Here is an 11,620-nt window from a genome sequence, read left to right on the forward strand (position 1 = left end):
ACCTTTTCCAAAATATTCTCCTATTAATTAGCTGCCACCTTTTCCAAAATATTCTACTATTAATTAGCTGCCACCTTTTCCAAAATATTCTACTATTAATTAGCTGCCACCTTTTCCAAAATATTCTACTATTAATTAGCTGCCACCTTTTCCAAAACATTCTCCTACTAATAAGCTGCCACCTTTTCCAAAATATTCTCCTAATAGTTAGTTGCCGCCTATTCCAAAATATTCTCCAATTAATTAGCTGCCACCTTTTCCAAAATATTCTACTATTAATTAGCTGCCACCTTTTCCAAAATATTCTACTATTAATTAGCTGCCACCTTTTCCAAAACATTCTCCTACTAATAAGCTGCCACCTTTTCCAAAATATTCTCCTAATAGTTAGTTGCCGCCTATTCCAAAATATTCTCCAATTAATTAGCTGCCACCTTTTCCAAAATATTCTCCTATTAATTTCTGACACCTTTTCCAAATATTCCTATTATTGCTAATAAATTGTTCGTGATAAGAGGCGGGCTTTTATACTCATATAAATAATCTTCTTACCTCCAAACAAGGTTGGGTTGGATTAGGTCCCGAGACCCATTTGTCCCGAGACCCAATTATCTCGAGACCCATTTGTCCCGAGACCCATTTGTCCCATTCTCGAAAATTATCCTCAGAACTTACATGTTAAATCGTATTAAAATCTACAACTTTGTTTATAAATAATCGGTTATGGACCGATTTGTGGATAATGGATAGATAATGCCGAGCTCTAAATATAAATAGAGTGATAAAGAATGCATGGTATTTCTTGGGGAGGGGAGCTTTTAATTTATAGATTGGTGTATATAGAGCTGAGTCAAGCACTATGAAATTAATGAAATACGTATTTTGTACTTTTTATCTTCAGTTTTAGAAGAATATTTCAAGGAACACACAATAGATAGAGAGTACATTGAAAGAAATGAAGAAAGTGATATTTACTACACGGGACTCCCAACCATAACAATAATAATGGGTACTTTTCAATTGCTATCTCAACAATTGCAACCAAGATTTACAGTAAAACTATCGTTGTTTCAAGAGTATCTAATCCTTCTCCTAAGACTTCGATTGGATTTGGATGTGCAAGATCTTGCATACAGATTTAACGTTTCCTCGTCTACTATATCCAAAGTCTTCGCTAAATGGCTTAATATTGCATATATCAGATTAAATCGTTTAATTAATTGGCCATCTAGAGACGAACTGTGTCTATCAATGCCCAATTGCTTTAAAGTGGCCTTTGGTAACAAAGTAGTTGTTATCATTGATTGCTTTGAGATTTTCATTGAAAGACCCTCGTCATTGGATGCAAGGGCAGAAACGTTTTCTCACTACACCATGAAATTTCTAATTGGGGTAACACCCCAAGGTTCTGTCTCGTTTATTTCAGACGCTTATGGAGGCCGCTTTTCTGATAAACATATTACTGAGGATTGCGATATTTAAAAGGAATTGGTACCGGGTGATGTAATTTTAGCCGATCGGGGATTTAATATTGCAGAATCTGTTGGGTTCTACTGCGCAGTGGTTGCTATACCTGCTTTTAGTAGAAGAAAGAAACAATTCAATCCAAATGATCTACACGAAACCCGAAAGATTGCTAATGTTCGCATTCATGTTTAAAGAGTAATAGGTCATACCCGAAAAAGTTTAGGATTCTCCAATCAACTATTCCAATTGATTATTTGTATAACGATGACCCAAATATGCCAACCAAATTAGATAAAATGTTTAGAGTGTGTTGTTGTTTAATTAATGTATGCAACTCTGTAGTCCCATTTGAATAAATCTCTGTAAATTAAATGGTAGTGGGAAAAAAATTTATCCTAAAAGTGACATTTTTTAAGCAAGCTTTATTTTCCTTTCATTTGGATTTTTGTTTGTTTTCTTTGCAGTCTCGACAATGCCAATATTTCGAACGTGGCGCTCTTTTTATTCGCAAGCAGTTATAATGAAACCGTTCTCGGGTGCAACTATTATCGTCACATGCAATCATTTTTCCTTCTTCTTCTTTACGGCAATAGCAGTAGATTGCTTTGGGAATGTGGTTGGGAGCTGTTGTAGGGGCTTGGGATCGGTTTTCGTTTTTTTTTTGAGAATATTGCTGAGAAAAGTCTTAGGAACGGTTTTATTGGCCTTGGGAATACTGTTAAGAGTGGTTTTAGTGGCCTTGAGAATATTGCTAGGAACCGTTTTATTGGGGTTAGGAATGGTTTTAGTGGCCTTCGGAATATTTAAATTTTGAGAAATACCTCGAATACCTTTACGAATAACATTTTTCGTGAAATATTGGTAAGCTATTTCAGGCAATATACATTTTTTAAAAAATTTTAACATTTATCAATTATACTTTTCTGTAGGTCTAAATCGGGTAGAATTCTTTCAATTTTGATATCCGTAGGGGCCTATATAACAAAATTACAGTATTGTTTATCACAGATGAGCATTTCAGTTTGCACTTGGTAATAGTAGGTGTGATTCGCGTCCAGGTTATAGGTCTTTGTTATTGCACAATATTTGAGACATGATGCTTTAGACTTTGCATACTCTTCAAATGCCTTATCTTTAGCCGTTTAGGGGTATTTTACTTCAAATACACCAATTCCACAACATCTGCATGAAATTATTCCATCGGGAGAAGCCCCCATGAAAGGGTATTCTGTACTTATAACCAAGCCTGACTTAGATATAGTTAAGTCCTCGTGATGCTTTTTGTTTATTTCTTGAAACTTTGCTATACAATCGCCTTCATGTCTAATTCCCCCATCGGTTGCAGGTGAAGTGAAAATCCTTCCCGGAATATTGAATTCAACAGACTAATTGAAGGATTCTCTATAGATGTTTTACAGATGGCTTTGATATTTGAAGCGGTAGTCCTACCAGCTTTTTGGGAAAACCACAATTTACAATTTGCCTGTTTCTGATTCAACCTTCTGAGCTTGTTCTTTGATTATTTTGTTTTGCTCTTTAAATTTTTCGCATTCTTTTAAAATTTCTTCATATGGTAAATTATCCATTCCATCTTTATCAAATTTTAGACTAGATAATGGCTTTGGCAGATCAATTGACTTAGGAACATATTTGTGACTAAAGGGACTATGAGTGACAAGATAACAGGTTTGGAATTTGATCTAGCAAGGCTTTCTAAATAATCTTGAAACTCCTCACCAGAAGCCTCTGGAACAATATCTTTCTTCCTGGGCTTGGAAATAGCACTCTCACCACCGTCGATTATCAGTGGATCCATTCTCTTTTTCTCTGTTTAGCTGAACTGAAGTTTATTTCACTGGCGTGTTTATAAGGTACTTGCTTAATATGTGGGGCCAGCCACTGGTTTATGCCTGAAGTGCATGATTGTGTTTTTAAAAGGGGTACTCCAGCATCAATAAGGAAATGCAGTGCACCAATGTGAGAGCATGACTCCCCCATTCCAGCCATGCAGTTGCAATGGGCTGTTATTATTTCTCCCGCATCTCTAGCTAAAATCCCGTTATATAAACAATCCTCATTTGCTTTTTGTGAGTGTTTTATAACCTGAATAACGAAAGAATATTAGTTTATAAATGGCATTGCTTGTAAGAAATTAAAGTTAGTAACTTCAAAATCATCCTTTCCCCACACAAGAACAAGATTTGTTTTGTTTGATTCTTTGTCTAGTTTCTTAACAAAGATTCCTTTAATATGGCGACTTGTTAAGAATGTATGAGATTCCATACTTTTATGGTTTTTAATTTGTTCTAATGTAACAGTTAGTTGTGTGCAGCAAATAGGTTGAAATGTCGGGAAACTCTACTTTGGGCCAGAGCGATACATTTGATTGTTAATTATCCATAACGTCGTCGTAAGGATCAAATCCAACAAATTTAAGGCATTTATGTTTATAAATTAATTTGAACTCTTCCTCCAAAGAGTCAAAATAACGCTTAAAAGGTCAAAATATTGGCGACGCGTTGTAGGGGAAGACCAACGAAGAGTAGAAAGTCGTACTTTCCTCGGTAGGTGTCGGAGTCTGGTTGGGATTCGGGAGAGAGAGCCCAGGATATTGTCGAGATACTTAATATCAATGGCGGAGTGGGGTTCCAGATTTGGCAACCAAACGCAAGAATAGGGCGAATGTAACTGTGGTAAAGTCGAGTAAGGAGTTCGGTTGAGATTCCCGGAAAATTTGCATTGTCAGTTGCTATTGAGCCTCGGGCACGACCACGGATTTTTTGAATATTGGAATGGAATTTTAGGTTGTACACCTAGGTCACGCATTCATTGACACGTTGTATATTTTGGCTGCAAAGAAAAAAAGGGGATGGAGAATTTTGTAAGGTTAGGACTAACGATTTGGTTTCATTAAACAATAGACCATTACAAGTAGACCAAACCTCACGCTTAAAGAGGTCTGATTGCAGGGTTTGTACATCAGTATATGATTCAATTACTCGGAATATTTTTAGGTCATCAGCAAATAAACAAAGAGGGGAGGTTAGGTCTTGGGGCAGAGTATTAATATAGATCAGGAAAAGTATAGGGTCTAGAACACTTCCCTGAGGAACGCCACTGGTAACCGGTAAAAAATCGCACAGTGAATCCCAAACACGGACTGCTTGAGTACGATCAAGAAGATACGATTTAAGCCACTGGAGAACATTATTTTTGACGCCGTAAGCTTGAAGTTTAGCAAGGAGTCTATGGTGGGGGACTGAATCAAACGCCATGACTTTATCCAGATAAATTTAATTGGACGATAATTTTTCGCGTCACATTTACTTCCCTTACCTTTATGTAAGGGGGTAATATGGGCAATGCGCCAGTCATTACGAAGGGACCCGGTATTTCCCGGTATTTAGGGAGGTTCAAAGAAGGTAATAGAGGGGAAGATAAAGGCTTGAAGCACCGTTTTTAAGTAGACGGTTGGTAATCCCATCAGGTCCTGAGGCAATTTTTATGTCTCATTTGTGTAATTTCGCACGGATTTAGTTAAGGGGTGACCTGAAATCGGGCATCGGAGCTGAAAGGCTATCTGGGAGATTATCTAGATAAGGATAAGAATTATTGAAATTTTTAACAAGTGTTTAATTGAGGCTGTTTGCGATGGCTAAGTTAGAATCTGTTTTTTGTCCGTTTGCAAGTTTAACATTTAGGCGTGAAGGTAGAGCACGAATGTTTTACCGAATAAAACGATAGAAGGCTCGCGGGTTAGTTTTTAAATGTTTCAGTTGTCGCTTGAAAGAGGCTGATTTAGCTTTAAGAAGAAGTTATTTCACTTTTTTAACTTGGGTATTGTAAAGAAGATGAAGGTGGTTATACTTTAGTTGGTTACCAGTTTTGTTGGCAGTTTGGAGTTGTTTCCATAGTTTTTCCTTTTTTTCGGATAGCTCATTTAGTCGAGGGAATTATCCAAGGACGTTGGTTTAGGTAAGCAGAGTGATCATATAGCGGAACAGCTTCTGACACACATTTGAATAGAGCGAATTTAAAATAAGGCCAGGCTTGTTCAATTGGCAGGTTTGTCAAGGGTGACAAATCTACCTAAGAAAGCATAAGATTTAGTTTGGTATAGTCTCCGCGGGAACAGTTAAAGTCATAGATAAACTTTGGTTTGGGGGGTGGCATTCCTGGCAGAGGAAACTCAACTTTGACGGTTAAATGATCATGACTTCCTCCCACTGGAGGTAGGTCTGTGACAAGAGGGTTGACGTTGGCTTTAGTCAAAACTAGGTCCAGGATACTTTATCCTAAAATACGTCGTTGACTGTATCGAGTAGGGAAGTTGACATGCTGGGTTAAAGCTGAGGCGCATATAGTATCTATTAAGGCAGCATGGGATTCAGATGAACCAGGTTCAGGTGACAAAACTGACAATGTTTCTCAACATATGGCAGGCAGGTTAAAGTCTCCAGTAATTATAATTTATGAGCTGCGATTACGGACCGACTGTATGTCTGTAAGTAACCAGTGGGTTGCATCCAGAGAGGTATTGGGAGGGCGGTAGACACAACCTAAAGTGATATATGTTGGTGAGCATAGTAGTTTAAATTCACCCCAAAGTGATTCAGGATGGAGTGGTTGAAAATCTAACTTGTGATGGATAAAGTCTTGAAAACGGTAAATTATAACACCCCCCCCCCCGGTTTTAAGCGGTCTATCTTGACGGAGTAAGACGTAGCCTGGAAGATTGTAAATAGAGGCAGGTGTTGCCCAAGTTTCCGTATTACAGATGCAGTCAGCTTGCCATTTAGAAGAGAGGGAGCAAAGTTTTTTTCGCTTACCATAAAGACACTGGGCTTTAAAATAGATGATTGTTAAATTTGAGTTTAGAAGTGACGTAGTAGCTTGGGACGAGATTGGGTGAGCAGTTAGTTTTTTGTACTGAGAAAGCTGTGAGCATCCTTGGTGGCACGGTATTGGGATAGAAGAGATGAGCATATGAAGTTTGCGATAAAGGATACTGCTGTGATTGTGATTGGGGACTGCTTCTTGGAGGTTCTTCACAGATAATTTTGCCCTGGCGGTCCAACCTCACCCTGGTGGCGGCGGTGACGAAGTTCAGAGACAAGTCGCCTACGAGCCTCACGTTGTTCGACCGTTCGGTCGGGGGCGATTGGGTACTGAAATTCGTGAAGGTGGCGATAAAGTACTGTCGATGGCTAACAGACTGGATGGTTAGACGCAAGGGACGGTTCTGAGCAGGTTGATATTGACAAAGTCTTTGAAGGACAATACGCTCACACTGGGTGTAGGTAAGGTCTAGAGACTGAAGGGTCTCATACGAAAAATCACGATCATACATTCAATCATTATAGTAAGGAACGTGAAAGAGTATGGCGTTATATTTATGAGAGTTCGTGGACGTGGTGGGTCAATGTGTCAGAAGGCGGGTTGGTACTGTTAAAGACTCGAGAGGATGTATATTAGGGCTGTCTGCCAGAGAGGTTCAAACTTGAGGTACTTTAGGGGATGTTAGATGAGGATCTCCGACTGGGGTTTCTTTGTTTAGATTTAAGTTTCAAAATTTCATCACTCTGGGCTTGTAGTTGTACTGCAAGGATCTCATGAAACGTTTTTAGAGATGCTATTTCCTCTGTAGTTTGGTCATCAGCGTTGGAAAGGGGGAGCAGTGGGTACGTCATTCTTTGTATTGTGAAGCTCATTTTGAAATTGCGTGAAGCAATCTTCTAAGTCTTGAAGACGAGACGAGGTAGGCATGGTAGTTTGTAGGTGCTGAAGTTCTTTCTTAAGAGCAGCAATGTCTTTAACTATCACAGGAGCAGAGGTTCTAAGGGGGGCAGTAACCGTATTAGTAGAGGCAAGTTCTTGGGAGAGAGTAGCAATAACCTTGAGAATCTTGGGACCGAGTATGATACAGGACGGGCAGAAGAAAACCAGATTTTTACAGGGGTGAGAGTTGTGATAATCAAAGAGGTCATCGGAGATATTTACACAAGTGGTTTGACAGCAGGCTTGGCATGCTTCACACTGGAAGGCTTTGTGATCATCTGCTACTGTTAGTAGGCAGGATGTGCAATTGTTGGTAATCAATTTTGTATTGCGCTTGACAGTAGCGGAGAGACTTGCTAGTAGTGGAGAGAGACTTGCTAGTAGTGGAGAGAGACTTGCTAGTAGTGGAGGGAGACTTGCTAGTAGTGGAGAGAGACTTGCTAGTAGTGGAGAGAGACTTGCTAGTAGTGGAGAGAGACTTGCTAGTAGTGGAGAGAGACTTGCTAGTAGTGGAGAGAGACTTGCTAGTAGTGGAGAGAGACTTGCTAGTAGTGGAGAGAGACTTGCTAGTAGTGGAGAGAGACTTGCTAGTAGTGGAGAGAGACTTGCTAGTAGTGGAGAGAGACTTGCTAGTAGTGGAGAGAGACTTGCTAGTAGTGGAGAGAGACTTGCTAGTAGTGGAGAGAGACTTGCTAGTAGTGGAGAGAGACTTGCTAGTTGTTGAGAGACTTGCTAGTAGTGGAGAGAGACTTGCTAGTTGTTGAGAGACTTGCTAGTAGTGGAGAGAGACTTGCTAGTTGTTGAGAGACTTGCTAGTGGAAACAGTGAGTTTAGGTCGACCTCATTTCGTTTTTTCAATAGGAGCTGTTGTTTGTCTTGAGTAGTTGCTGCGGGGGGACACTTGGTGTCAGCGGAAGATTGTTAGACAATGTGCTTGAGCTAATTTGTGTATAGGATGATTGGCTAAACCCAAGAGAAATATCACCGGATACTGTTGACGGTGGCTCAACATCAGGATTAACAATAGGTCCACCAGATTTAGGAACTTTATTGACCTCATGACTAGGGCTATCACAGCTTGCAGTAGTATTAGTTTGGCTAGGATTTGAGATCGTGGCATCCCCTTATGAGAAGAGCGGGAACGACCGATTTGCCTTAGGTGAAGGAGAGTGTAATATAACCATTGTTGATTATTAGGGTTAAGGGCAAACACATTGAATGCGACCGTAGTAATTGAAGACTCTTTCTGGCATAATAAGAAAGTTGAAGGACCAGAAAAGTCTTTAGTTCATTTTCATTAGTGTCGGGAGTCCATAGATAATCAGACGGACTTTTTTCACGAACCTGAATCCATTGACGGGAGTTAGGAAGTCATTTTGTGAAGAGAAAAATAAAATTTAAGTTTAATTGTTAAAGTCTGAGTTTGGTAATGAGCATTCGATCAAGATTCATTAAACTACAGTCAGTGTTGAGTTGTGGACACCTGTTGACCACTGACTCAAGTACATGGTGATTAGGCCCAAACTAGGCTTAGTAAGTTCCCCCATAGGCCACCATATGTAACGAACCAAATCGGCCACGTGCTCTAATAAATATAACAATCTACCTTACTAGTCGCAATAACTCCTTTCTTTATTTCGTCGTGTTCCTATTCACGACATTGGCAAACTATCACAAATTTACCTGTACAGGTTTAGCTAAAATTAATGGCGAACTGGTATCTACTAATACCCGACGGCAACTGCCCTTTTCCTTTGTTATGACTTCAATTTATTGTGGGAGAATCATCACATGATCGAGCAGATGACGTCATGGACGCCGTCTGCTCGATCGTCAGGTACAGTGTTAATGATTTAAAAGTAATATGGTACGTTAAACTAGGGGTTTCCACTCGGTCGCGATGCAACTAAATAATTGCTAATATTTACATTCGTTTTGGGTCCGTCTCTGTTTCAACGTGCCTTTTTGAAGTAGATGGTTTACTAATAGAGGCGAAATCTTCACTGCTGGTTGGTTGTAGAGTTGATGCCTCACTTTCTGAATATTAAATTAATTTGAAACCTCTAATTGTCCAACCAAACATAATTCCAAATATTAATGTTGTAACAGAATATTTGTGGCTGACGAGAGCGGGAGAGCGGTTATTTTTCATTTAGGAGAGATTTATTCAATTCCTCTAAATATAAGGGCTGGAAATAGGCACTGGTCATATGGTTGAATAACATTTTAAAACGTCCAAGATGTTTTTTAAAACTATAATATTGACTGGTCAATATCATATTCAAAATTTCGAGCCATAAGAGAGCTCACTTGTCGTATGAGAAATATTTATTATTTCTGGCCCTGATGCTAAGCGTATAAAATTGAATAAAATTAAAGTATGAGGGAGCGATGAGGATGTTGGCGGACTAGGTTAGGTCTTATGTTTTTTTTATTATGTACCAACATACAAATTAGGTACCAATTTAATAACTAACCTAAGATACAGTTGAAGGTATCAAAGTTACATTGACGTTACTTTTTGACTTGCATTTCTTTATGGAAGCGCTTTTCGAACTAGAATATCATCTAAGTAACTACGTTACCTTCATCTACCTTAAAACACAAATCAAAACTATTTTGCCTCTTGTTTGCGGAAAGTAACAGTTACTTTCAAGATACTTTTAACCAAAACGTGAGAATTCTTTAGTTGTGTCTTATGAAAGCTAAAGGTATCATAGTTACTTTGACGTTACTTAATGTCATTTGAGTCTTTAGGTAATACGTTGGCAATAGTATTACCTATGTTTCGAGGAAAGTTAGTTTTAAATAAATAGGGTGGGGGAAAATAGAGTCGGATCTCTGATTTCAAAAGAGTGAGAAAACTGATGGGGAGAGTGATCCAGCAGGAAGCAGAGTCCACATAGGGGAATTAAGTAAACTTTTTGGGTAATGTAACGCGCTGAGCAATTGCTTTAGATGTAGACACGCCCAGTATCGGATGAATTGTAAATTGTTTATAAAGGATAGACATTTCCGTTATCTTGTCATTATACACTTTGGCTCCACACAGGAGGGTCAAGATGTCATATTTAACAATCGAGGCCGTATATTGCAGTTTGGTTGAGAATTACAAGAAGCCTTTACCCGTCAGCAAATATTTTAGCGCATCTGAACTAATTGACGGTTTAGTCAATGTTTTGGGGAGAAGTTCATACAAGCGAAGAATGCTCCTTAATGTTATTTCTAAGTAGAGGTAAAGATGATGAAGAGTATTGTAAAATAGACAGAAATTGCATTTTTTGGAAAGACATTTTCCAGAAAACTGTTTCCCCACAAAAATATTTTTTGTGAAAATCAGTGAGTGCTATTTATTGTCATATTTTATGAATTTTTAAAGTATTTAATATATGATTTATCAAAGGAAGTTGCGGTTTTAAGCCATTTCTGACTTCGCAAAAAAATGTGCCATCCTTTTTTACTTAAACGAAAAACAAGAACTCCAACGGAAAGCATTTATCTACACTATCGTAGCCCTAATTGCAAAGCTTCTTCGTAAGTATTCTAAGTTTTTTAAAAAAAGAACATCGGAACAAGTATATAGCTACCTACACTTTCATTATAGAAGGGATCAAGGGAGTCGGGTTTGATCTTCAGGACCTTTTACCCGAAAGCGTGGTGAGATGCTACGAAAACACCTGCAAAAAAGAGCCATTATGGACGAAGCCTTTAAGTCTGCCATCCAGCTATTTAAAAATATACCCGAATTGCGCAGATTCGACTCATTTGGAACCGCGTTTTGGCGTCCAAGGTTGGATATGCTTTATTAATTTCAGGGTTCGCAAAGGCGATGGAATTTTAAGCTGAAAGTTGAAAATGAAAGCCGAAGCTGAAAGATGGACCTTATTCAATGAGGTTTTTTACTAATGTTGAGAAGAAAGCATCGAATAAGTTGATCTTTCAGCTTCGATTCTCAGCTACGGCAGGTTTCAGCGCCATTGCGAGCGCAGGTAAATCTCATCAGGTTAATAATAATTTTATGCAAATAGGAGGAATCATGAAAATGCCTGAGATAAACGTAGACGGCCCTATTTCCAACATCCAAGCATAATTGATGCATTGGAAAATGAAAACGCCTTTTTTGAAGCAAACAAAAGGAAATATTTAAACGAAGTTGAAATGATTGAGGATAAAATTGAATAGAATCTAAACAAAATCAACCGTTTAAAGCAAAACGTTGCCGAAGAAGAAGAAAACGAAAGGTTGGGGAGAGCGTTAAAAGAGTCCATGACTCCTTCTAATTTTCCAAAAGTATTGGACAATTTGGGCGGAATTAAGTACATTTCGGCGATGAAGATATTTGCCAAACCTTAAAAAGAATAGCTTTAAATGAAGG

At 38.6% G+C, this 11,620-nt stretch overlaps 1 protein-coding gene across 1 annotated transcript; it reads left to right on the forward strand.

Moving 5' to 3' along the window:
* Positions 1 to 788: 788 nt before the first annotated feature.
* LOC149656742 (uncharacterized) lies at positions 789 to 1,482 on the forward strand. Its single transcript, XM_089844614.1, has 2 exons — positions 789 to 795; positions 902 to 1,482. The coding sequence occupies exons 1-2, from the start codon at positions 789 to 791 to the stop codon at positions 1,480 to 1,482; spliced, it is 588 nt and encodes a 195-aa protein (XP_089700740.1).
* The last annotated feature ends 10,138 nt before the right edge of the window (positions 1,483 to 11,620 follow it).

Source organism: Phalangium opilio, unplaced genomic scaffold, assembly GCF_054372755.1.
Source record: "Phalangium opilio isolate 3A_F unplaced genomic scaffold, DU_Popi_V2 ptg000077l_1, whole genome shotgun sequence".
NCBI lineage: Eukaryota > Metazoa > Arthropoda > Arachnida > Opiliones > Phalangiidae > Phalangium > Phalangium opilio.